The sequence below is a fragment of the Cervus canadensis genome, chromosome 3 (assembly GCF_019320065.1).
Source record: "Cervus canadensis isolate Bull #8, Minnesota chromosome 3, ASM1932006v1, whole genome shotgun sequence".
Taxonomy (NCBI): Eukaryota; Metazoa; Chordata; class Mammalia; order Artiodactyla; family Cervidae; genus Cervus; species Cervus canadensis.
Genome location: NC_057388.1, coordinates 45910595 through 45938574, shown reverse-complemented (window position 1 = coordinate 45938574; position 27980 = coordinate 45910595). Strand labels below are relative to the sequence as shown.

General features: G+C 39.1%; 1 protein-coding gene and 1 long non-coding RNA gene across 3 annotated transcripts in view; one reads left to right on the top strand and one right to left on the bottom strand.

Annotated features, from left to right (window-relative positions):
* The window catches only part of SLC26A4 (solute carrier family 26 member 4), a 54282-nt gene that overhangs the window by 4816 nt on the left and 21486 nt on the right, over positions 1-27980 (bottom strand). The window contains exons 8-18 of the mRNA XM_043463056.1: positions 25935-26082; positions 23933-24046; positions 20192-20269; positions 19955-20050; positions 18487-18593; positions 16394-16463; positions 8706-8798; positions 7564-7659; positions 6703-6933; positions 4898-4952; positions 1417-1562 (exon numbers count right to left, since the gene is read on the bottom strand). Of these exons, the coding sequence (XP_043318991.1) occupies positions 1417-1562; positions 4898-4952; positions 6703-6933; positions 7564-7659; positions 8706-8798; positions 16394-16463; positions 18487-18593; positions 19955-20050; positions 20192-20269; positions 23933-24046; positions 25935-26082 (1234 nt within the window). The remainder of the gene's footprint in view (positions 1-1416; positions 1563-4897; positions 4953-6702; positions 6934-7563; positions 7660-8705; positions 8799-16393; positions 16464-18486; positions 18594-19954; positions 20051-20191; positions 20270-23932; positions 24047-25934; positions 26083-27980) is intronic.
* LOC122438318 lies at positions 11863-24924 on the top strand. 2 transcript variants are annotated; one of them, XR_006268527.1, is made up of 4 exons: positions 11863-12073; positions 12185-12229; positions 18501-18641; positions 24689-24924. It is a non-coding gene; the product is annotated as an uncharacterized LOC122438318 (long non-coding RNA). The 2 variants fall into 2 exon arrangements; XR_006268526.1 differs by having other exon boundaries at positions 18462-18641.

Sequence of the window (27980 nt, the reverse complement as noted above, 5' to 3'; positions counted from 1 at the left end):
TTATATTAAAAAATTTTTTTTCATTATTTATTTGGCTACATTGGGTCTTAATTGTGGCTTGCCTGCTTCTCTCTAGTTGCAGCACAAGGGCTCAGATGCCTCGCAGCATGCAGGAGCTTAGTTCCCCGACCAGGGATCAAACCCATATCCCCTGCATTAGAAGGTGGATAGCAACCCACTTCAGTATTCTCGCCTGGAAAATCCCATGGACAGAGGAGCCTGGGAGGCTGCAGTCCATAGGGTCGCAAAGAGTCAGACACGACTGAGTGACCTCACTTCACTTTCCCAACCTCTAGACACCTGGGAAGTCCTTAGACTTTTTAAAAAATGTTTACAGGTTTTCAAAGCTGAGCATCTTGAGTGTAGCACCTTTTTTTGGATTTAAGATCCACATCTTGGTGTTTAGAAGTAGTATTTTCTCCAACAGCATTAAGAAGAACAATCTTTCTACTAACAATAGGTGAATTGAATAATGTACTATTGTTTTCTAAATTAGTTTCACTTCAAACAGTAACTTTCAATCTACACTAAGAATCTACTTATCCTACTTTTAGAAAAAAGAGAAGCAATTTAAAATATCGTGGACTGTATTATCAGAATAATTATTATTGTTGTCATCTTTATAGACATTTGTTTTAGTTTCCCAGATTCATGGTGAGACGGTCCATGAGAGATGACATTCTTGTATTAAGCAGTAGGCCCAGCCCAATGACACCCATCAGAATCCTCAACTGTCCTGGGTATTTTATAGGAAAAATGATAAAATAAGGAGGCCTGTGGGAAGTCAGGGTCTATCCTGTTTTTTGGAGAATAAACTCTAGGATGATTTGTGGTTTTCAATTTTTTTTTTCTTTTTTCATAGATCATTTATGACCTAATGAATCCTATTTAAAAACATTGATAGGAAAGTTCCTGGCAGTCCAGTAGTTAGGACTCCACACTTCCAAAGCAGGGGGCACAGGTTCAATCCCTGGTCAGGGAACTAAGATCTCACAGTCACACAGTGCGGCCAAAGGCAAAAAAAAACTGATAAGAGTTTACAGATTGCTGAGAATTTAAATTGTATTTACATACAAATCACAGAAGATCCAAGATTTGGTGCCTTCTTTCTTAAAAGTCATTACAGCTACTGCCTGCTTATATTAGTAAACCCCCACATTGTGGAACTAATAATGTACTAGTTTCTACCAGGTGCTTTCCTGTAAACTATCCCATTTAGTCTTCATATCTACCCAGCAAGGGGAATGTTTTACTCCCATTTTACTGATGAGAAAACTGAGGCTCTGAAAAGTTAAGCAGGTGGCTTTAAAATGTCACTGGACTGGGATTCAAATTTAGGTTTGTGGAATTTTCTGCCATTTACAGAAATCATGGTAGTTTAAGAAAGCTATGTATGTAGAAAGTTTCAATGTTTACCGTTTCTAAAATGGAATCTTGAACCTTTTGCGATTTCACCTGGTTCTGGAGATGGAGGACAGCATCATGGACAGTCATAAAAAATATGTCCTTCCTGATGTTATCATTAAAGAAGCCACATTTCTCCAGCATTTCTATCAAATGATCTTCAAAAGAAAAAGATAAGATGCTTAGTTAGTCTCTAGGAAAAGATATTCTTATAACATCAAACAATGCTAAGTTTTGGAACCTCCTCCTTTTAAATTTTTTTTTTTTTTCTTTCTCATTTCCAGAATGTGATCCTGCTCTGTCAGTTTCTTTTCCAGTAGCACATGGAATGGTGACACCATAACTGGTTGTGGTATTAATAGATGGTCTTGTTTCCCAGCCATATCTCTTTTTCCAGGGAACCCATTCTCCTGCTTCTGTGAGTCTGGCTGCTAACAGTTCACAGCTATACCCGTCCCTGGAGAACATTCTTTGGCCAATGGGAACTGTCTCACCTGAAGAAGGCCTAGGAGGTTTCACCCCTTCCCTTGGGTGGCCCGCAGCCACAGCTGGACTGATCTGGAGGTAAAAGGGCCAGCCCCCTTGCCTCAAGAAAACATCTGGTGCTCTTCTTGAGGTATTCTCCCTGTGAAACCAAGCTAAGTAGATTCTGAAGCCGTCTCTTTGTCTTCTCCTCCTGCCCTATCCTGCTCCCCTCAGTTCTTGATGAATTTTCCAGTGTACTGCCTTAATAAATCACTTGCGCTAGAATCCTTATCTCAGGCTCTGCTCCTAGAGAACTCAGTCTAACCACTACTATATTCCTATATACCACTTGTACATCGACAGACACAGATTTGTGCCCTGCAAGTTCCTCTAGTTCTCAGGGCTTTCAGTCATTTCCAGCTCTGCTCTCCCCAGGACAGTTTTTTCCCCACTGATACTCCACTGCTAAGAGGACATAGGTTTCCAGGTGTTACCAGCTCTATGACACAAATTGGAAGCAATCTTTCTAGATTCAAAAAGGCCTTCAGAGTAACTGTTTAATGGGTAAGTTTGTGTTTGTGGCAATGATATTTTTGAAAATAGATAGTTGTGGTGATCTTTGGGACACACAAATCTTTTTGAATTAGTGTTTTTGTTTTTTTCCAGATATATACCGAGGAGTGGAATTGTTGGATGCAGTGGTTCTTCTATTTTCAGTTTTTTGAGAAACCTCCAAATTGTTTACCACAGTGGTGGTACCAATTTACATTCCCACCAACAATGTACCAGGGTGCCCTTTTCCTCTACATCCATACCAACATTTTTAACTGTAGACTTCATAATGACAGAAATTCTGACAGGTATGAAATGATATCTGATTGTTGTTTTGATTTGCATTTCTCTAACAATTAGCATTGTTGAGCATCTTTTCATGTGCCTGCTAGCCATCTGTATGTTTCTTTAGAAAAATGCCTGTTCAGGTCTTCTGCTCATTTTTTTGATTGGATTATTTGGTTTTTTGATATTGAGTTGTATGAGCTGTCTGCATTTTTCGAAGTATTTTTTATTGAAGTATAGTTGATTTACAATGTTGTTAATTTCCACTGTACAACAAAGTGATTCAGTTTATATATATATATATATATATATCACAGAATATTGAATATAGTTCCCTGTGCTATACAGTAAGACCTTATTGTTTATCTATTCTATACACAGTAGTTTGCATCTGCTAACCCCGACTCCCAACCCATTTCTTCTCCACCCCTCATTCCCTTGGCAACCACAAATCTGTTCTCTATGTCTGTAAATCTGTTCTGTTTTGTAGATAGTTTCATTTGTGTCATATTTTAGATTCTGCACAAGTGATACCATATGGTACTTCTCTTTCTATGACTTACTTCAATTAGTAGGATAATCTCTAAGTCCATCCATGTTGCTGCAAATAGCATTTTTCATTCTTTTTATGGCTGCATAGTATTCCATTGTAGCTATGTATTAATACCACATCTTCTTTATCCATTCATCTGTTGATGGACATTTAGTTTGCTTCCATGTCTCAGCTATTGTGAATAGTGCTACTATGAACATACCGCTGCGTGTATGTTTTTGAATTATAGTTTTGCCCAGGAGTGGGATTACTAGATCATATGGCAACTCTGTTTTTAGTTTTTTGAGGAACCTCCATTCTGTTTTTCCATAGTGGTTGCACCAACTTACATTCCCACCAACAGTCTATGAACATTCCCTTTTCTCCACAGCCTTTCCAGCATTTGTTCTTTGTAGCTGTCTATATGCTTTGGATATTAACTCCTTGTTAATCACATAATATGCAAGTATTTGCAAGTATTTTCTCCCACTTAGAAGGTTGTCTTTTCATTTTGTTGATGGTTTCCTTTGCTATGCAAAAATTTTTAGGTTTAATTAGGTCTTGTTTTATTTACAGTAGCATGGAAACAATCTAAGTGCCTGTCAACAGATGATTAGATTAAAAGATGTGGCATAAATGAAATGGAATATTATTCAGCTATAAAAAAAGAATGAAATTCTGCCACTTGCAGTAATGTGGATGGACCTAAGGAATACTATGTTTAGTGAAATAAGTCAGACAGAGAATGACAAATGCTTTATGATATCACTTATATGTGAAATCTTAAAAAAAATACAAATGAATGTGTGTGCAAAACAGAAACAGATCCACAGATATAAAAAACAAACTTATGGGACTTCCCTGGTAGTCCGGTGGTTAGGACTTCACCTTCCAATGCAGGGGGTTCAGGTTCAATTCCTGGTCAGAGAGCTAAGATCCCAAATGCTTCATGGCCAAAAACCCAGAACATGAAACAACTGAAGCAATATTGTAACAAATTAATGAAGACTGTTTAAAATGGTCCACATCAAAAAACAAAAACAAAAGCAAGAAAACAAACTCCTGGTCACCAAAAGGGAGGTAGAAGGACAAATTAGGTGTAGGAGACTAATTGATACAAACTACTAAGTATAAAATGGATAATCAACAAGGAAATCCTGTATAGCACAGGGGATTATAGCCATTATCTTGTAATAACCTATAATGAATTATAATCTGAAAAAATACTAAATCACTATGCTATATACCTGGAACTAATATAATATTATAAACCAACTAAACTTCAATAAAAAAAAAAAGTAACAACAGCAACAACAAAAAATGTGCAGTAAATGTAAAATACACACTGGATCTCAAAGATGTAAACAGAAGCAAATAGTGCAAAATATCTCAGTAATAAATGTCATATTGACCAAAAGAAAAAAAAAGGAAAGAAAGCAAGAAAGGATAGTTGTGATTAATTGTACAACACGGTGAATGTATTTAATGCCACTGAATTAGTTGTATTCTCGACTAAAAGCATGAGTCTTATATCTCTTTTACCACAATAAAAATAGTTTTCGGAAAAAAAGGCCTTTGGACATTATGTACTCACATTCCAAAGTAGGAGAAAAGGCTTAAGGAAAAGTCTTATAGATAGATATGTATATATGCAATTACCTTGAAGTGATGCAAAGTACACATTTACATCAATTCTTTGGAATTCTTTGACAATCTAAAAATTTAAAAAGGAGAATTTGTAACAATGAGTAACTTTACCTGCCTATAACTCAGTAGCATTCAACTACTTGCTCAGGAGAAACTTCGAACAATTTCATGGTGAATCAGGAGTTTGAAGAAAGTTCATTGTTGGAAATTGGAAAACCACAGAAGTTTCAACATACAGTGATGACGCTTAGGATGAAAAGACCGTGTCTCAAGAGGTGGCAACATCCAGTGATCAATAGCCCAGCACTGGATAGCACACAAGTGCTTTGTAAATATTTGTGGAAGGAAGGAAAGAAGGGAGTACAGGAGGCTTCCTAATGCAACCTCTGCTGGTTGGAAAGAAGAGTATGAGTTTATGCCTCTGAGTGGAAGAGATAATGGCTGTGGATATGCGACCACCAGACACCAAGTGTAAACACTGACCTAAAAACCAGGGCCTCTGTATTTTGACTGTAGCAGTGTCAGTATAGTGATTGTGCTCTTACACTCTAGTTTTGCAAGATGTTACCACTGACAGAAACTGGGTAAGTGGTGCTGAGGATCTCTCTATATTATTTCTTATAGTTTTATGGGGATCTACAGTTATCTCAAAATAAAAAGTTTAATTAAAAGAATTAAGACAGAAGACCTATGGACAAAACAAAAGACCCATGGACAATAATAAAACAGAGCTTAAATTTTCTGGGGAAAGAAGATCAAGACCCCTATGCAAGTATAAAGTTTGGAGTTTTCAAAATTGTCACTTTAGCATTTGAAAGCAACAAGAAGCCCCAGCTAAGTTAAACGTCAGTTGAGGGTAGTTTGACATTATTACATAAACCTGATTGTCGGTGCCTTGAACCTGCCTGCTTTTCTGCCCAATCCTCTTGATACCTACATGAGACTTCACTTAAACTTGACACCATCACCCCCCACCCCCCCACCCCGCTGGTCAAGTTGACATCCAATTAGTCTGTTTTGAGCACTTAATACAATTGTTATTTAAAAGATTATTTAACATTTGCCTTGCCCCCTAGATCGCTTAGTCCCAGGAGGGTAGGAACTATGGCTACTTCATAATTATTAATAGTTTCTGGTCCCCAGCCAAGTGCTTGGCACACCTGAGGCATTGCACATCTATTTGTTAAAGGAATACTGAACTTGAGCTTGCATACCTGCTTTCTGATAAGAACATTTCTGTCCCACATGCTCTTCATTCAACTCTTTGACTGCCTAGATGTCTGGCCTACTTCTTGCAGATCTAACCCTGATAATGCCTGGCTTTTCCAGTCTTACCATGTTTCTCATTCTGCTGCTGTTCACATAACAGATAAAAACACACTTAAAATTTTGCCCATTTTTCTTTTCTTATTCCATGTCATATATATTCTCAGGAAAAGAAAACATAACAAACAGTAATACTTGCTGATGGGTGACCATGTACCAGACACTCTTCATTCTTCTCACTTAATCCTCATAACAAGCCTATGAAAGAGGTACCATCACTATCCCCGCATTCAGATGGAGAAACTGAGATACAGACATTTTAAGCGATTTGCTCACAGTCACACCTCTAATAAGTGGTAGAGCCAGAATTCAAGCCCAGGGAGTTCAGCTTTGCAACCCATGCTTTAATAAAACATTCCATTGCAAAAGCATTCCCCTAGAAAAATTACAGAACCCGTGCAATCAGTTACCCTTCTGCAAGACCAGGAAACCCACATCGTTTTACTATTACCAAAGCTCCAAATCTCTAATTCGAAATACCAGAACCTTACCACATGCAATGATCTCACTCCAACAACATCCAAGAAAGAGACGGCTCCACAGTCAAGTATGAGGCTATGGATTGGCACTTTAGGAACATTCACTTTGACTGGAAGCTCAGAGTTCCAATCCACTTGGATCTCTATTTCCTTGGTTGGGATATCAGGTTCTTCTGGATTTTCAATGTCTTCATCAGGCTCAAAAGCATTATTTGATGAACCAGCACCACTTATAATGCCATTCTAAACAAAGAAAGCATTGCCAACTTAATTACCAGTTAGCTGGGATGTCTTTCAACAATTAATCTAAAATGACTTAACAGTCCTACAAAATGTTCCTTGGTAAGCAAAACATCAAGAGGATGAACTCTTATGGAATAAGATTTACCTCAGCCCAAATTTTGATGTTCTCTAGGAAGAGAAATAGAAGAGCAGTGGAGCCAGGAAATGCTTGATTTCTGGAAGATGGTGGAACTTAGGCAAGAGATAAGTTGGCAGGAAAGTTTGAATAAAAGGTAATATAGCTCTAAAAGTCTATGAACCTGTAACTGTCTTCTACTGTGAATAATTTTCTGGTATTGAATTAGCACTTGTTTTGTTCCTTTCAGTAAAAATAAGGTTTATTTCATGAAAGAGGAAGATAAATCATGCCCTGTGTTTCCAAGGAGCTCTGTTGATGTCATTTTATTCTTTCCCTTTCTCTCTTGCCTAAAAGAACAACTCAGCTGTACTCTGACATACATGTGTCATCTGCCTGTACACATCTGGGTACCAAAGAGGGTACATTTAATTTTAGACAATCTAACTGCTTTAATGTCATCTGAGAAATGAGAGAATTTCAGAGGGGGAGTGGAAAGGATGACGTTGCCTTACCTCTGTTGCTCTTAACTGCCCTTTCTTGATGAGCTTTTGTATTTTTCTCAGTGCTTTCAGCCTCTTATTATATACTCTAATGGCATCAAATCCAACCTTTGGAAATAAATGTTAAGTTAGTTAGAACATTTGGTTTCTAATGCTCATTAATGACTGTTTTTATCTGGAAAGGCTATTTCTCAAGCAGTATTACTCCCTTCTATATCCTGCCAAAAAAGAAATTCTGAGATCTGATGGAGGTTTCCACTACCAGGCCACCCTAATCCACCTACCCAGAGACTCAGGGAAAGTGAAAGTGAAGTCACTCAGTCGTGTCCGACTCTTTGGGACCCCATGGACTGTAGCCTACCAGGCTCCTCCGTCCATGGGATTTTCAAGGCAAGAGTACTGGAGTGGGTTGCCATTTCCTTCTCCAGAGACTCAGGAAAGGTGGTAGCATATTGAAGACTCTAAGACTGTAAAACAAAAACAAAAACAAAAACAAAACCAGCAAAGAATAACCTTTTTAGCTTTAAGCCTTAACAAATTTCCTTAACATAACAAAGCCCTCTTGTTGCAAAATTTAGGAACATTCCTTTGAACCTTAGGAAAACACTGATCTAGAGGTAAATTCCACCTTCAAAGCATAGCATAGAATTCAAGACCAGAATTCCCTGCTTACATAACCCACTTAGACTTTTTACCCTTTATTCCAACTGCCCCCCACCCCTTACCCATTATACATTCCCACATTTTCCTCTCAGCTCACATAGTTCCCAAGCCCCTGCATTAATCTCCTTCCTTCTGCCCAACTGCCATGCAAAGTCTGATCAGTCCACCTGACATGGATTGCTCCCTTCAGTGAAATCTTAACACTTACTGTCTACACTTCTTATTTGGAACTTACTTAGATTCTGCCTGGAGACATCTCTTGTGGTTTTGTCCAGCACAATTATTGCTATCTGAATTTTAACATATATATTATTATTGTTTTTTTCCTGTTCCCAAATATTAATAGATTAAAAGTTATTTGAGGGCAAGAGTGTTATAATTATTAATGCCCTGTACAAAGGAAACGGGGCATAGGGCCAAATAAATACCTGTAAAATGAATGAAGTCTCAAAGGTGATTAGAAACCAAATTTCTAGGGATAAAATACTTACTGTGGACTTGATACATTTTTTTAAACCATCGACGTTGCCGTAAAAAATAGGACTAGAAAATCTCAGAATCTTCACACCTTCAAGTTCTTCAATCTAGCATTTAAAAAAAAATTGTCTGAGTTTAAGAGAAATTAAGGAAACAATACCATTCACCATTGCAACAAAAAGAATAAAATACTTAGGAGTATATCTACCTAAAGAAACAAAGGACCTATACATAGAAAACTATAAAACACTGATGAAAGAAATCAAAGAGGACACAAACAGATGGAGAAACATACCGTGTTCCTGGATTGGAAGAATCAATATTGTCAAAATGGCTATTCTACCCAAAGCAGTCTATAGATTCAATGCAATCCCTATCAAGCTACCAACGGTATTTTTCACAGAACTAGACCAAAGAATTTCACAATTTGTATGGAAATACAAAAAAACCTCGAATAGCCAAAATAATCTTGAGAAAGAAGAATGGAACTGGAGGAATCAACCTGCCTGACTTCAGACTCTACTACAAAGCCACAGTCATCAAGACAGTATGGTACTGGCACAAAGACAGAAATATAGATCAATGGAACAGAATAGAAAGCCCAGAGATAAATCCACGAACCTATGGACACCTTATCTTTGACAAAGGAGGCAAGGATATACAATGGAAGAAAGACAACCTCTTTAACAAGTGGTGCTGGGAAAACTGGTCAACCACTTGTAAAAGAATGAAACTAGAACACTTTCTAACACCATACACAAAAATAAACTCAAAATGGATTAAAGATCTAAATGTAAGACCAGAAACTATAAAACTCCTAGAGGAGAACATAGGCAAAACACTCTCCGACATAAATCACAGCAAGATCCTCTATGACCCACCTCCCAGAATATTGGAAATAAAAGCAAAAATAAACAAATGGGACCTAATGAAACTTAAAAGCTTTTGCACTACAAAGGAAACTATAAGTAAGGTGAAAAGACAGCCCTCAGATTGGGAGAAAATAATAGCAAATGAAGAAACAGACAAAGGATTAATCTCAAAAATATACAAGCAACTCCTGCAGCTCAATTCCAGAAAAATAAATGACCCAATCAAAAAATGGGCCAAAGAACTAAACAGACATTTCTCCAAAGAAGACATACAGATGGCTAACAAACACATGAAAAGATGCTCAACATCACTCATTATCAGAGAAATGCAAATCAAAACCACAATGAGGTACCATTACACGCCAGTCAGGATGGCTGCTATCCAAAAGTCTACAAGCAATAAATGCTGGAGAGGGTGTGGAGAAAAGGGAACCCTCTTACACTGTTGGTGGGAATGCAAACTAGTACAGCCGCTATGGAGAACAGTGTGGAGATTTCTTAAAAAACTGGAAATAGAACTGCCATATGACCCAGCAATCCCACTTCTGGGCATACACACTGAGGAAACCAGATCTGAAAGAGACACGTGCACCCCAATGTTCATCGCAGCACTGTTTATAATAGCCAGGACATGGAAGCAACCTAGATGCCCATCAGCAGATGAATGGATAAGGAAGCTGTGGTACATATACACCATGGAATATTACTCAGCCGTTAAAAAGAATTCATTTGAATCAGTTCTAATGAGATGGATGAAACTGGAGCCCATTATACAGAGTGAAGTAAGCCAGAAAGATAAAGAACATTACAGCATACTAACACATATATATGGAATTTAGAAAGATGGTAACGATAACCCTATATGCAAAACAGAAAAAGAGACACAGAAATACAGAACAGACTTTTGAACTCTGTGGGAGAATGTGAGGGTGGGATATTTCAAAAGAACAGCATGTATACTATCTATGGTGAAACAGATCACCAGCCCAGGTGGGATGCATGAGACAAGTGCTCCGGCCTGGTGCACTGGGAAGACCCAGAGGAATCGGGTGGAGAGGGAGGTGGGAGGGGGGATCGGGATTGGGAATAAAGACCTGCCCTCTGTAGTTGAAATAAAAAAAAATAAAATAAAATAATCCATATATGTCGAGGCAAAAAAAAAAAAAAAAAAATTGTCTGAGTTTAAATCATTTAAATACTCAATTAAGCTTTTGGCTATTCAGCTAGGAGCTGAGTTAGAATTGCTCCAAGGAGCTAGGCAGTGGCACTCAACTTTCCTTGAATAGGGCCTAGATTGCAGTTGGGAGACAGAGTTACACAAATTCCTGAACTTCCGCAGTTCCAGAGAAGGTCAGAAAAGAAAATGTCTTAGAAAGCAATTATTCAGCCCTCTAATTTCTAGATGAAGAAACTGAGACTCCAAAACACAGATATTGTATGTCCCTGTAATCCCACTCCTGGGCATGGATCCAGAGAAAAACATGATCCAAAAAGGGACATGCACCCCAATATTCATTGCAGCGCTGTTTACAACAGTCAAAACATGGAGGCAACCTAAATGTCCATCGACAGAGAACGTCCATCGACAAAGAAGATGTAGCACATATATACAATGATATATTACTCAGGCATAAAAAGATTGAGATAATGCCATTTGTAGCAACATGGATGGACTTAAAGAGTGTTACATTGAGTGAAGTCAGTCAGGTCAGAGAAGGAGAAATATCCTATGACATCCCTTATATGTGGAATCTAAACAGAAGTGATACAAATGAACTTACAAAACAGAAACAGAATCACAGACTTTGAGAATGAGCTTATGGTTGTTGGTGTGGGGGAAGAATGGAGGGGGCAGGGATAGTTAGGGAGTTTGGGATGGGCATGTACACACTGCTATATTTTAAATGGATAACCGGAATTCCATAGCCCATGGACCTCTGCTCAACGTTACATGGCAGCCTGGATAGGAGAGGTGTTTGGAGGAGAATATATAAGTGTATGTGTGTGGCTGAGTCTCTCTGCTGTTCACCTGAAACTATCACATTGTTTGTCAAGCGGCTATGTCCCAGTACAAAATAAAAAGTTAAAAAAAAAGAAACAGGCTCCAAATCCTCATGTGAATTGCCTCAAGTTCATATGACTGGCCCTCTCCCCATCTCCAACTATTTTAAAATAGTGAGGGAAAAAAAAGGAGAAAAATCTAAGGGACTTGCAGGAACTGAAGTCTATTATGTCATTGGCTTGCCAGACGAAAAGTGAACCTCACAGAATCATGGACCTTTCTACCCTTTAGGAATCATAGCAGTTTTCATCCAGCCCCTTCAGATGAGGAAACTGAGGCCCCACGAGGCTGACTGACTTGGGCAAGGCCTCCACAAGTTAGAGCCTAGAACTCAGAACCCCCAACTCACCAAGGGTTCCCTGCCTCAGAGCATCGGAGAATCACCTGGCTCAACACAACTGCCAAAGATTGTGAAAATAAATGAAGTAGCAGCTACTTGAATTTTAGAGTCAGTATCTAATATCTAAAAAAATTTTTTTCTTTGCTTTTAGAAACTTTGTTGCTAAAATCCATGTTTTCATTATTTTGTTGTTTCTTTCTTTATTTTCTTTCATGGCAGATCTACTTTCCACCATGAGGAATTCTTTTAATTGAGATAAAACTGGTATGTAACACTATATTAGTTCTGTATATGCAACATAATAATTCAATATTCATACACACCACAAAATGATCACCACAATAAATACCCTCTTCACCCCCTTCATCCATTTTACCAAACCTCCAACCCCCTTCCCCTCTGGTAATCACCAATCTGTCCTTTGTACCTGTGATTTTTGTTTCATTTTGTTTTTATTCATTTGTGTTGTTTTTTAGAATCTACACCTCTAATGGTATTTGTCTTTCTCTGTCTTATTTCATTTTTCATAATAACCTTAAGATCTATCCATGTGGTTACAAATGGTAAGATTTTCTTTTTTATCGCTGATTAGTATTCATGTGTGTGTGTGCCCACGAGCATATGCATGCTCATTTCTTTATCCATTCATCTATCACTGGACACTTAAGTTCTTTTCATATCTTGGCTATTGTAAATAATGCTGCAGTGATCATAGGAGTGCATACATCTTTCTGAGTTAGTGTTTTCATTTTCCTCTGGTGGAATAGGTGATAATTCTATTTTTAATGTTTTGAGGAATCTCCATATTGTTTTCCCTAATGCCTACACTAATTTACATTCCCACCAACAGTGTGTGAGGGTTCAGTTTTCTCCATACTCTTTCCGACACTTCTTATTTCTTGTTTTTTGTTAATAGCCATCTGACAGGTGTGAAGGAAAATCTCATTGTGGCTTTGATTTGCATTTCTCTGACAATTAGTGACACTGAACATTTTTTCATGTGCCTGTTGGCCATCAGTATACCTTCTTTGGGAAAATGTCTTATTAGAGCCTCTGCCTATTTTTAATTGAACTGTTTGGGGTTTTCTGCTATTGAGTTGTTTGAGTTCTTCATATATTTTGGATATTAACCCATTATAATATACATATTTTCAGTTATTTCCTTCTATTCAGTTTGTTGCCTTTTCATTTTGTTGATAGTTTCCTTTGCACAGAAAAGCTATTTAAAAATAGCTTTTAGCTATTAGCATTAGTATGATGTAGTCCCACTTTTGCTGCCTTTGCTTTTGGATTCAGATCCAAAAATTTAACACCAAGACTGATGTAGTTTTCTTCTAGTTTTATGGTTTCATGTCTTATATTCAAGTCTTTAATCCATTTTGAGTTCATTTTTGTATATTATACAAGATAGTGGTCCAGTTTCATTCCTTTGCATATGGCTGTTCAGTATCCCTAACATCACTGACTTCTGCTTTATTGACTATGACAAAGTCTTTGACTGTGTGGACCACAACAAACTCTGGAAAATTCTTAAAGAGATGGGAATATCGGACCACCTAACCTGCCTCTTGAGAAATCCATATGCAGGTCAGGAAGCAACAGTTAGAACTGGACATGGAACAACAGACTGGTTCCAAATAGGGAAAGGAGTACGTCAAGGCTGTATATTGTCACCCTGCTTATTTAACTTATATGCAGAGTACATCATGAGAAATGCTGGGCTGGAAGAAACACAAGCTGGAATCAAGATTGCTGGGAGAAATATCAGTAACCTCAGATATGCAGATGACACCACCCTTATGGCAGAAAGTGAAAAGGAACTAAAAAGCCTCTTGACGAAAGTGAAAGAGGAGAGTGAACAAGTTGGCTTAAAGCTCAGCATTCAGAAAACTAAGATCATGGCATCTGGTCCCATCACTTCATGGCAAATAGATGGGGAAATAGTGGAAACAGGGTAAGACTTTATTTTGGGGGGCTCCAAAATCACTGCAGATGGTGATTCCAGCCATGGAATTAAAAGACACTTGCTCCTTGGAAGGAAAGTTATGACCAACCTAGACAACATATTAAAAAGCAGAGATATTACTTTGCCAACAAAGGTCCATCTAGTCAAAGCTATGGTTTTTCCAGTAGTCATGTATGAATGTGAGAGTTGGACTGTGAAGAAAGCTGAGCACCGAAGAATTGATGCTTTTGAACTGTGGTGTTGGAGCAGACTCCTGAGGGTCCCTTGGCCTGCAAGGAGATCCAACCAGTCCATCCTAAAGAAATCAGTCCTGAATATTCATTGGAAGGACTGATGTTGAAGTTGAAACTCCAATACTTTGGCCACCTGATGAGAAGAGCTGACTCATTTGAAAAGACCCTGATGCTGAGAAAGATTGAAGGCAGGAGGAGAAGGGGACAACAGAGGATGAGATAATTGGATGGCATCACCGACTCAATAGACATGAGTTTGAGTAAACTCCGGGAGTTGGTGATGGACAGGGAGGCCTGGTGAGCTGCAGTCCATGGGGTCGCAAAGAGTCAGACATGACTGAGCAACTGAACTGACTGGATTGAACATCACTGATTGAAGAGACTATCTTTTTTCCATTGTATATTCTTATTATAAGCTGTCTATGCATATGTGAATTTATTTCTGGGCTCTCTATTTATTATATTCCGTTGATCTATATGTATTTTGATGCTAATAGCATACTGTTTTGATTATAATAACTTTGGAGTAGAAAGGTGAAATATTTATATGATCTGAATGAAACCAGAGTATATGACAATAGCTTTATAGCAGAGCTTGAAATCAGGGAGTATTATGTCTGTTGCTTAGTTCTTTGTTGAGATTGCTTTGGCTACTGAGGGTCTTTTGTGAGTCCATAGAAATTTTACAGTTATTTGTTGGGCTTTTGTTTCTAAATATATACCTGGTTAATCTACCTTTACTATATTTGCCTTTACCAGTGAGTTTTTTACTTTTATACGTTTTCTTGTTGCTAGTAAGTAGCTGTAGGTTGGGTGTGTCCTTAGTGGGAGGGGAGTTAAGAATCTTCCTGCTCCGGAATCCATCTTGGACTCCCCCTTTGAATTTTCTTTCTCTGCTTTTTCACCTTTGTTCCCTCTGGTCACTAAGCAATCTTTTTTTTTTTTTTTTGCAGGGAATATAAGCCCATCAATGAAATGTTCATTTTCTTCATTTTTTATTTTCTATATTATGTATTATTTCTTCCAATGCCAAGAATAAAGATGTCAAATAAGGTTCTTTGTGACAGAGAACATGATTTCACAGGGATTTCAGACAATTTCATAGAGGATAATGATAACATAGAGAAATAGAAATCTTTTTCTTCTTGCTGCTTAAAAAAATTTTTTTATGTCATGGCTTTCAGCCCTATCACTGTAATGTTTCTAGGTATGGATTTTTATGTGTACATTAACTGGGTTCAGTGGGCATTCTGGATTTGTACATATTTTTCTTCTAATTTGGGAACATTTTGATACTTATTCAAATATTTTATGTGTTTTTTTCTCTTCTCCTTTTTTGGGACTGCTATTACTCATATGTTGATATATTTTATTTTGTTCTAGAAGTCTCTGAGGCTCTGTCTTTTTAAAGTTATAACTGACATATTAGTTTCATATGTTCACATTGTACATAATATGTACAACCTGATATTTGTATATATTGCAAAATGATCACCACTATAAGTCTAGTTAACATCTGTCACAATATGTAGTTACAAAATTTTTTGTGTGATAAGGACTTTTTAAGATCTACTCTCTTAGCCACTTTGAGACATGCTATTATTAACTTTGGTTGCCATACTGTATATTACATCCCCATGGCTTATTTTATACCTGGAACTTTGTGTCTTTTGACCCCATTCACTCAGAGAAATAGAATTTTGATTCAACTTTTGGGAGTAATTGAATTGCCTGTTTTTAAAAAAAATACCTCTTACAGTGGTTTGACATTAAAATGACATCTTAACTAGCATGAACAAACACATCAGAGAGCTTCCCTGGAGGCTCAGAGGACTTCACTGGTGGCTCAGACACTAAGGAATCTGCCTGCAAAGAGGGAGACCTGGGTTCAGCCCCTGGGTTGGGAAGATCCCCTGGAGGAGGGCATGGCAACCCACTCCAGTGTTCTTACCTGGAGAATCCCCATGGACAGAGGAGCCTAGCAGGCTACAGTCCATGGTGTCACAAAGGGTTGGACACAGCTGAGCAACCAAGGACACACAGGATATCAGAGGGCATACTGGAACAGAAGTTTTCCTAACACGCCCAGTATACTTATGGGCTTTCCCAACAGAAGTAGCCTCCCTTTTGGGCTACCTTATTCCTAACACACTAGAAGAGAAATATGCAACCTCTGAAAATCCAGCTTAGCAAACCCAAGTCCAGCCAGTGTCTCCCAAGGGCACTTACATTTTTGTAATTCTTGGTGCTTTTGTAGATGTCTGTGCTAGGGATACTTCCAAGACTGTTCCAAGACGGACTAAAAGAAGAAAAATTGAGGTCAGGATTTTTTGGAACAGGCATATTTTGGAATAAAACGTTAGAAGAAATGACAGATTCTAAAGAGCCCATAATTTGGATGTCTTGGGACTCTGTCTTTATTGCAGATGACATTTTCTGGTAGCTAACCCTGAAGTGAACAGCTGGTATTTGTGCAAGCCTGGGGGTAAAAAAGGAAGTGTGCCTCTTTTCCAATGCCTGCAAGAAGTAATGAGCATCGTACTTTCATCTGTGTAGCACTTTATAGGATAAGCAAAGAGCTTTCACACATGTTAAATCTTATTTGAGCCCTGAATGATCAACAGTATTATCTTCATTTTTAAGGGTAAGTAAACTGAGGTTTAGAGAAGTTCAAAAAGGCTCTGGAGGGAAGAGAAGCACAGCCTCTATCTTTAACCTGTGGGTCTTCACGGCCTGGCACAATGCCTAGAACTACCTTGTGAGTTATAGCAACTTTCTGAAGTATGGAAAGTCTGCAGTGATCCAATTAGTCTCATTTCATAGAAATAGGAGCCTGGGAGGACCAGATTGTTGATTTCCTGTTCCTGATGCAATCACATAAATGCCAGGATTCCTCAACTGTGACTAGGAACATATGCTAAATACTATGCCTGAAGAAAGAATGTCTGTTTGGGGTGCTCTCAGCAACATGCTCTCTGGACCAGGCTTATAATTATTGGAAATTAAATCCTGGGGAGGATACTGCTTTTGGTTGGCTCAAAGCCTCATTACCAAATCTGCAGGTAAAGGGTTTCACCCATTTCTCCTTGGCTTACTGTGCCATGCTGATTTTTAACTTAAAGCTCAGAAACTGTGTAGTCTTTCTCTAAAAACCCTTCTCCCCCTCAATCACACACAAGTCACAGTAAATACAGAGGCAACCAGAGCACAGAAGACATCATCTTCCAAGGAGAGTTTCTGGGGTGTTTCCCAGAAGAAAACTGGGTGTTTTGGGAGCTTGAGAAGTCTTTCAGGTCCCTGGGCAACCACTTAAGGGTGCTGGAATGGTAAACACAAGCCTTTGGGTAGGCTCCAGCATGCCAGGGAAGGGAAGGAGAATTGCTTGGTGGAATGGGAAAGGTGGACCTAGGCTGAGCTGTAGACATCTGTGTGTGTTAGGTTTACCCAGGTTTTTCATTCCTTCATGGCCCAAGTGCAGGCCAAGAAGGAGCCAGAAGTCTGGGAAGATAGCAGAGGCTTCGAGAGAAGCTCTCTTTGACTCTCTGTTCAGAAAATGCCAGAGACATAGAAAGGTACCTACCGAAGGCCTCTCAAGAGTCCGAACAAAACAAACACACCTCCAAGCTGCCTCACAGATTGTTTTCCATTACTTTGAACTGTGTCTCTGCTGCTTTCACTCTCTAGATGACCTGATTGTATCTATTTTACATTATTGGTATGGCTTGTTAGGTACATACCTTATTTGGCAGATTTGAATGAATTTTGGCTACAATCAACTGTCTTAAAGCTTCCTATTCTGGGTTATTACATAACTTCTGGGTTACTAGCTTCAAAAGAAAATGAGCCATAATATATTTAGCAGCTATCTGGGCCCAAGACTTGGGTCCTTAATGTCTCTTAGACCTCATCTCATTTTAAAAAGAAACTACACAGCAACCTCAGTCTTTTGCTGATCATGTATCTTTTAGTCTTACCATGACTTCGAGGTGAACATGGCAGTAGAGCCTGTGAGTAAGTACATAGATTTTGGGGTGGGATACATCTGGGTTGAAATGCTGGCTCTGCAACATACTAGCTGTGTAATCTTAGGTAAGGTTCTTAACCTACTGAGTTTCAATTATCTTACCTATCAAATGAGAATAATAAAACATATTCACAGGATTTTTTTGATGACTAATTATGATAATGTTTAATTTGTAGAAGCACTAATAAATAGTAACTACTGTGAAAGGGAGTAGTTTTATTATACTTATCAAAATTGTATAAGAAATTTCAGGGTGTGTTGTCCTGTTTATAGATAACTTGGATCTTACATTACTCACAATTGAACTCTCAGGACCACAGTGAGAAATCCAAACACAAGGCCGGCTAGTAAACCGAGGTCCAGTCCCAGAATGATGGATGCTATGCACGTAAATACCCAGATAACCTAGGAAAACATGAAAATGAAAAATGCTAATTCATCGGGTACCATGAGGTGAGTGACTACCTGTAAAAATAATAAGATAATTGTCCATGAACAAATTACAGCTTTGTAAAATATTCTGATGTCTTTACATATTTTAAGTGGAAATTGGCCTTCCCAATACAGGCCAACTGTCCCATTAAAATATTTTTAGATTTAATTTTTGAATAGGTGATATATTATTGTTTAGTCACTGAGTCATGTCCAACTCTTTGCGACCCCACAGACTGTAGCCCGCCAGGTTCCTCTGTCCATGGAATTCCCCAGGAATGAATACTAGAGTGGGTTGCCATTTCCTCCTCCAGGGGATCTTCACCACCCAGGGATCAAACCCTCGTTTCCTGCATTGGCAGGCATATTCTCTACCACTGAGCCACCAGGGAAGCCCTGATATGTATTAACATAGTTTAAAATAAAATTGGTATTAAAAAGGTATGCAGAGGCACTTCCCTGGAGGTCCAGTGGTTAAGACTCCACATACCCACTGCGGGGCTTTCAGGTTTGAATTCTGGTCGGGGAACTAAGATCTGGCAAGCAACATGGTGTGACCAAAAAAGTGTGCAGTGAAAAATCTTGGTTGCAACCTTCTCCTTTCTCCATTCATTCCCACCCTCTTTTCTTTCTTACATCCTCCTTTATTTCTGTGTGTGTGTGTACACAGGTGCACATTTTTCACCAGCAATTTTTTTTTTTTTTTTTTGGCAAATACCACTGCAAAACATAGATTATTTTCCCTTCTTTTAGTGTGTTATACACACTCTTCCCTTTTGCACCAGTCTCTTTTTACTTAACAGTTTGTCTTGGAGATCTTTCCATGCAGATATATAGGGAATTTTTTCCCATTCTTTTTATCTGTTCTGGTTTAAATTACAGCAGAACTCTGAAGGGTTTAGCTTCTTCTTCTTCTTCTTTGTTTTTACAGTCCCTCAGAAGAGTTGTAAAGACTACTTTAATCAAAATTATAATTGACATGGGGTTTTGCATTTTGTTTCTGCTTTGTGTTTTGTTTTATTTGTCCTTCTAGATTAGAGGGTTTTGTTTTTTTAAAATTTGTTCTTTGGCTTTAGAAGGCCAGTGGTATATGAAGGCGCTCATACAGGATTCTTGTACAAAATGGATCTTCCCAGAGATTTAGGACCTTCACAAATTGTAGCTCATGTGGAAGACTTCACAGTTTTGGCTTATCCACAAAATTCTAATTTCTGCTCTGCTTTCCAAAATGCAAGTAAGACTCAGGAGATAAGGGGACATAATAATATGGCAAGAAGCACATAAGTAATTCCTATTTCAGAAAAAAAAAAAAAAAAGGATGGCAAGCAACTTACAGCATCAGTCTTATTCTGCCTCCACAGACGAGGAACGTCACACACCTGCATAAACATCCCCTTCAGGTTGGCAATTACAACAGCTGCCAAGACTGACTGCCAGGAGAGATGGAGAAGTCCGGGTTATTCAGGGGAATGGTTTGCCATGTGATGACTTCTAAATCCCCTGCTATTTCTTGGGTAGCAGAGCAGTGAAGGGAAAGTAAGCAATCGGTGTGACAAGAAGCAAGATTATACCTTCTGCAGGGGTTCCAGCAGCTTCCCCAGGGCGACGATGGCGATCATCACGACCCCAGCCGAGACGATGCCGGCAACCTGAAAGACACACACATCTCCCATCGTCAGGGCCTGTGCTTCCCACTCTGAATGTGTGCTTGCTGCATGCATGTGTGCAAGAGCCTGTTCACGGGCACACAACGCTCCCCACCTCCCTCCTCCTGCTCAGCCCTGTTGAGAGAAACAAGAATTATTTACTCTACTAAATACATTTAGTAGCTATGACAGAGAAACTAGAAGAAAATGTGGGGGCGAGGTCTGCTAGAGTACAGCCAGTTTGGCTTGATTGCACTTGGATACATGACAGACCTCTATTTTTCTGGTGTCAATTTAAGAGGTCAATCTTCCAGTCATTTGTCATTCCAGGAGACCCAGCCCATCCTTGTTCCTGGACAACAGATCCTTGAAGCATTCTTGGGAAATAACTTCTTATAGCACATAATTGATTCTTCTGCATTATGGAATTGGCAACCTGATAACGACTCTAATAACACTTTGCAGGCACTGTTGCCATGATAATCTCTGAGAAAATAAATTCACCAGTCCTGCAGATTAAAAAGCACCACAGGAGCCTGTTGAGAGGTAGGACCACGTCTCCAGCATCCTCCTACAGCAGCCCGTGTGACGGGGCCAGTAGCAGGAGTAACGGAAGCTTCAGAAGCTTTACCTTCACTGGCAGAAAAGCTCTCCCAGGATTCACAAATAGCTAGGACAGAAGCTGAGGGTGTGGGGACTATGCTGTGGTGTGATTAGATGACCAATGGATTCTCTGCTGAGACAGCTGGGGCCTGGCCAAGGTGAAGCCTAGAAACTAAAACGAAGGAGAGGAGAGAGGGAGCCAGAAGCCAAACGAGCAGAGAGGAAGCAGTAGAGAAGGTTGCATTGGGCCCTGGTACTGCCTAATGCAAGATGTTTGCATTCAAGGAGACACATAAAGCCAATACAAACAAAAATCCAAAAATGTAAGGAAATGCATTAGCCACACTCATCCACTCCATCTGGCAAATTGATCAGAGGATAGCTAGGCTCGCCTGAGGCCATATTATGTATATGATATACTGAAAAGTCTGTTCTGTCCATCCAGATCCCCACTTCTAGGTAATCTGTATCTTGCAACACCACACATCCAGGTTCCCAGTATCTTAGTGAGATTTCCCCCCTCTTCTATCTAAGCAGAGAATCCGGTATCCTTCCTTCATCCTTCCCTCCTTTCTTTCCTTCCTTTAGTTCTGTGGAATTACTTAACCAATATTTATTGTCTATCATGAGCCGCTTGCATTTCACTGTGGATGTCGGGCTCTGTGGATTGGAGAAAGAGATGGAGATTTGGGAACAGGGACCAAAGCCAGCTGCCCAACTCATGCCAGGAGGGTGGCCACCTACTCACCAAGGATAGGGAATAATTAGCCCTCAATTATGGGGACCAAGACTAATTTTGGTTACTATTTTTGAAATCTGCAGGGGGGCCCACTACCTGTACTTAATTTATAAGGGAAAATTACTTATTTGGCAGGAAATGCTATATATTTTGTATCTATGAGCAGATTCAGTTGCTAGACAATTCTTCTGTTAACTGAGAGGATAACCAGGCTAGAGAATAGTTTGTCATCAGAATTACTTTTTCATGAATCATTAGGAGCCAGATGGGGATGAGAGAAAGGACAGGTTGCCAATGTTGAGCATCTATAGATGTGCTGAAAACAGTTGATAGTATCCACTGACACTCATGATTCCATCCATTCATTCAGCAAATATATGTTTCTTATGTGTCAGGTACAATGTATGTGTCATAGGTACTAAGGCATTATTCTTACCTTGAGAACTTAATGACCGGAACAATCAACAGTCAACATATATGTGCCAGAATTTTACAAACATTTGCTTATTTAATCTATATGGTGTCCCTGTGAGGTGGATACAATGATTACCCCCCATTGCATAGATTCTGAAACTGAGGCTCCAACATCAAAAATCCAGGAAAAGTCAAACAACAAGCAAAGACTTGCCAGTTTAGTTGGTCATTAGTTCCTGGATTTTAGTCCAGACACTTAGACTTTTAACCCCAGAACTTAGTATACATTTCAGTAATTAAATACCAAGTGATTTCTGTGCTTGTTTCATTCTTCAGTACTAAAATCCTGGCATCCTTCATTCCTAAATATAATACATGCCAGTGTGTGGCAGGGGGTATTAGCTTACCAGAACACCATTATCCCCAAACCTTCTGCCAAGGGATCACTTTGCATGGGCATTCTTGGGGGGAAGGGAGAGGGGAGAGGGCTGTCCCCATTTGAGCCTGGAGTTAGCAGACAGTGAACATCAGCTCTTGGGGATCTGCCTGCACCCACTTATAGCCATGTGCCTTGGGGAGCTTGTCAAGTCTCCATGTCCAGTGGAAGCTGCAGAAAACTTCACTGCTAACAGCTGCCCCTGAACACAGGAGCAGCTTTGGCAATCACCTCCAACCTCTTCCCCTTACCACAGATCTCCGGTTATGCTTCCTGCTTGAGGCTGTATTGTTTTATTTGCTCTCTCAGAGCTAGAAATGTTTTCAGAAAAATGGAGAAGGAAACTCAGTCTTAAATAGAGTAATTCTGAAAATTAAAAGTAAATGTTTGTTCATCGGGAGCCAAGAAATTGGAGAAGGCCAAGTCCTCTGACTCTGTCACAAAGATCTGTTATGAATGGGAAAGGAGCATCATGAGCATCTGGGAGACAATTCAAACTCTCCCTCAGCCACTCACTGTTGGAGTCATTCATTTTCTCAGTTACTCTCTTTTTTATATTTATTTGCATCTCCACCTGGAAAAAAATCCTATTTGAAGACTGTGTGTGTTAAACTATTTACTTTGAATTGTTGCTCCTTATAGTCTCAAAATACTATTTACTCTTAAATAATAGTTCTTTCTGTGTTGGGAGGAGAAAACTCCCCAGGCATAACAGAAACACAATCCCTGGGCCTGCCCCTCACCCCCATCCATTTGGTTTGGCATAGCTGACTCATGTCCTGCTGAAAAGGATGGCCTGAGTACAGATCCTGAGCGACCTGGCCTAGTGAAGGAGGAGTTTTCCAGAGATTAACTGGGATGCTGGTTTGGGGGAAGGCCACAACTTAAAATCACAGTTAAAGGCAAGATCAAACCCACATTCAGAACTTCAAGAACAAAAGTCTTTCTCAGGAAGAAATGACAAAGTGTTTAACAGAAATATGCTTAGCTAGCAAACTGTGGTTCTGTCGGACGCAAGGCCTCTGGAGGAAGCTCCTGATCCTTGGTAAAGGAAATGTAAATGGACAGCTTTTCATTTTCCTGAAAACAGAATAACTCACTAAGCCACAAAGAGATCTTACTAGGCCTTCTCTATTCCCATATAACAAATAGAAAAAAATCAGCACCTTCATTATCAGCTGTTATCATCCCTGCAAAAGCAAGTAAGTGGCACTATCTGCCAGCTGGGCAATGACACAAAAATGTTTGAGACTCACTGCATCATAAAACTATAAAGAGAGGTTTACAGGGAGGGAGTAGATCATAGTCACAGGGATGGAGAGGTCCCAGATGGAATCAGAATGGGATGTGCAAGTTTTACTTTTCTCAAAGGCTAATCGTACTGAGTTCTTGTGCAAGCCTTTCTGAGCCACCATTCCCCTGATTCATTCTTTACATCATTCTAGATGGATATGACCACACCGCCACCCCATACCTGTGTCTTTCCCCCAGTACTCTCCTGGACAGCGGTGCGGGACAGGGCAGTGGTAGCCACAAAGCAAGAGAATAATCCAGAGAAGATGTTGCTGATTCCAAAGGCGATGAATTCCTAAGAGAGAGAGAGAATGAATGGTAGTGATGCCACAAATCAAATCTTTGGAAGACTCTGGTCAAGCAAAGAGCATTAAGAAAGCAAACTCCCAAGCCCAGCCTGCCTGGGAGTCCCAGTTTAATTCTTACCATTAAAGGTGCTTGGAGACCTTGAAACACACATGGAATCTGGGCTCCATAAAGCCTAAGAGAGGCTTCACTGCTCTCAACTGTTCTGAAGATTGACTTATCTTTTGCTGAAATGCTTTATCTTACTTCCTGGTGAGTGGCCTATCTGTAACTCTCACATAAAATATTTTTTCTGAGGTTGGATATTTGCTAGGAAGTATATTATGACTTGGAGAATGATTATTCTGATGGCTAATCATTTAATTACTGTAATTGCTATGCTGTGTTTAGAGACACAAACCAGACTTGCAGATTTGCAAGCAGTGGAAAATCAGCGTGGTAATGGATCAGATGCTACAAAACCCATCTTGTATCTGTTACTGGTATCCCCTGCTTTTCAAAAGTTTGCTTTACACCACTTGGCTTTTATAAAAGACCCATCTAAGTTAGTTACCTGTTTTTGCTAACTCAAAGAAATCTCAAGAGAATTTTTGCTATTATGAAAAAGGGCGAAAAATGTTTGTTTTTGCAGCAACCCCTAATAGAGGCAGCATGCTCCCCAAGCAGAGAGAGTGGCAGCACCACGCTCCTTCCTGGGAAACTACACTCAGCATCTCAGCATCTCAGCATCTCAGCGTCTCAGCGTCTCAGCATCTCAGCATCTCAGCATGGAGCCGTCATTGCTCTGAACTGTGTTTGTGAGCACCTGTTCATCTCAGTGTATTTTGTGCATCTGTTTGCAAGATGTGTCTTAAGGTAACTGCTTCTTCACTTTACTGCCATTTCAGCTTAAGAAGATTTTCATAGGAACTCTCTACTTTTGGATATGGGGGAAACCTGCAATTAATTGCACAATGAACTACCTCAGTTTAAAGTGGTCACAACTATTATCATTGATGTTTGTGGTAATCTTTTGCCATATTATAGCTGCCTTTAAAAAAAATTACCAAGAAAAAAATTGTTTTTAATTACCAGGAGATACTAGATTACATGAAGAATTCGTTTTCCAACTTGCTCCTAATATGTTAAGCTTAAATGTTATTTATGATCTAACTGAATTAACTTTTTAAAAATTAGGATTACTTTGACTTTTTTCTTAAAAGGTAAAGTGATGCATACAGCACAGGGAATATAGCCAATTATTTTCTAAGAACCATAAATGGAGTATAACCTTTAAAGCTTGTGAATTGCTATGTTGCATACCTGAAACTTATATAATATAGTACATCAACTATACCTCAATTAAAAAAATAAATCTTTGAAAAATGTAAAATAAAAAAGAGATATATCTAGCTAATATAACACGTGGAGCTTTTTTGGATATTTAGCCAAACAAATCAACTGTTCAAAAAACTTAAGACAACCTAAAAACTGACTAGATAGTTAATGTTATTAAAGAATTATTATTCATCTTTTTAGTTGTGATAATGATATTGTGGTTATCTGCCTAAAAACTGACTTGATATTAGATGATATTATGGAATTATAGCTAGTATTTTTAAAAATATAATGGTATATCATGCTTATTTTTTTTTACATTCTTATCTTTCAGATATTTAATAAAATATGGATATATAAACAACAATATATTTTTAAAATGAAGTGATACAGCAAGCATATTTGAAAATAACTTCAAATTAGCACATGCAGGAGAGAAACCAACTCAGTAAAGATGGATGGGAGAAACCAATCCCTTCTTTAACAGACAACAAAGTCTTTCCCATATTTTCTTCTTAGTTTCAGTCCTAGAAACCAGTTCAGCAAAAGGGTGACCATACCTGATTCCCATCGATGGTGTAATCATGCTTGATGGCGTATACTTTTCCTACAGACACTGCAATGGCATAAGCGACCACAGAGATGGAAAATGATGCAGTCAGCATCTCAGAAAACAGACTCACAGATGGCATTGCTGGAGGCAAAAACCTAGTTTTTAAATGAAAAATGTTGTGACAATTTGACTACAATGCTCTTCCCCCACCTCACCAAATGCTACATCAACCCAGCCACAGTCAGACATGAAAGAATTTAATCCAAGAGAACAAGAGGTACATAAGATGGATAAGTAGTAGCACCTGCTTTTACAATTTTCAGTCAGAAGCTGGTGCTATCTCACTGGCTGATTCCTTTGTCGCCTATTTGAGAGATTATGGATGCTGCCTTATCTACACTCTGACAAGAAGAAACCTGTCATTACTGATTTTTTAATACCACATAATTCTATGCTGCACCATCTCATAAGTGTTTCTCCTTACAATTTCATCTCAGAGGTCTTTGATATCTTTAATATCAAAGGTCTTTGATATCTAGGATAACTTTAAAAGATATCCTAGCCATTAAATGAGATTTACCCTGTACAAGAAGTGGTCAGGTCAGTTACAGAGACAAAGAATGTAAGATGCTGAAACAGTGAAGTGGAAAATCCTTATCGAAGAGCCATGATACTTAAAATCTTCTTGAGTACCCACAAAAGATTAAATGTATATGGTTATCAGAATGCTCCACAGTCACTATAGTTGTGGGATCAAGCAGTTACTATTTGACAAAACCAAAGCTACTCACCAACCATATAAAGAAATAAATCTACAAGTTTATAAGTATGCAATCATCCCCAAGTATGAACATCAGAAAGGATTCCTTTCTTGTGCCTGCATCTTGATGATTATCCGTATGGCCAGTTCTCTGGCAAAAAAAAAAAAAAATCCCTGACCTACCTCATACCTGAAGCTCCTTTCATAGGAAACTACCACTGGAAGTGGTAATGTAGAAATAAGGTTCTTATAGAAAGCCATAGAAATCTAGAACCTGCTAATATCTTAATATTATCCAAAGTATTATCCTAAATCTAATATCCTTGAAATTGTTGAATCTACCTTTCTCTTTTTGTTGATTAGGGAACTGAGACCCAGAAAAGTGAAGTATTTAGTGGGTCCGAGTGTGAATGTTAGACATTTCCTAAGTAGACAGATCTGATTTGCCCTCTTAGAGCCTGCTGGTTAAGAAAAAGAATTAGTGAGAGAATAGGGGGCCCTGGTTTGGGTGAATCCCAGTGAGATGCTCAGAAGTTGACCACACTTGGAGAAATTGTATATTTGACCAAGAAAGGCAGTAGGGGAATAGGGCAAGTGGTTATGGTTTGGGGGACGGTGTCCTTGGACACTGAGCAATACTGACATATGGCACTGACTCTCAATGGGATTAAAGAAAACTGCCAGTAATGGCTGTGCTTTTACTCCCTTATTGGGGGATTGACATGGAGAGGAGATGAAGAAGTGGGCAGGCACAATCTATATTTTGTTTTGTTTTGTTTCGGCTGCGCCACACAGCATGTGGCATCTTAGTTTCCTGACCAGGCATAGAACCCACGCCCCCTGCATTGAAAGTGAGGGGTCTTAACCATTGGACTGTCAGGGAAGTTCCACAATCATTCTTTTGTTCCTCTTCATTTCATCCTACTCATCCCACGCTCCTTTCCTTGCCCTTTTCCAATCTCCATATCATGCTTTCTTTTCCAGTGTTTGTTAATGTTATTATACTTATTTCTGGGGTATCAAAAAGCTGAACAAGACAAGTGACATCACTACCCTTGGGGAAGAGCTTACATATATCCCAGGGGCCAGGCAGGTGAGGCAGACTGACCAATCACAACAAGCGGTCTGTCAGAGCATTCAACTTGACTAACCCAACAGCAAGAGGCTAGAGATCCATTTTCAGCAGGAGAGCATCCAGGAAATCTCTTGATAGGGCCAGAAAGAATCACTTGTGGCAGCAAAAGGGAGTGCCCAAAATCTAGTAATAGAACAAGGACTTCGGGGACGGGCATT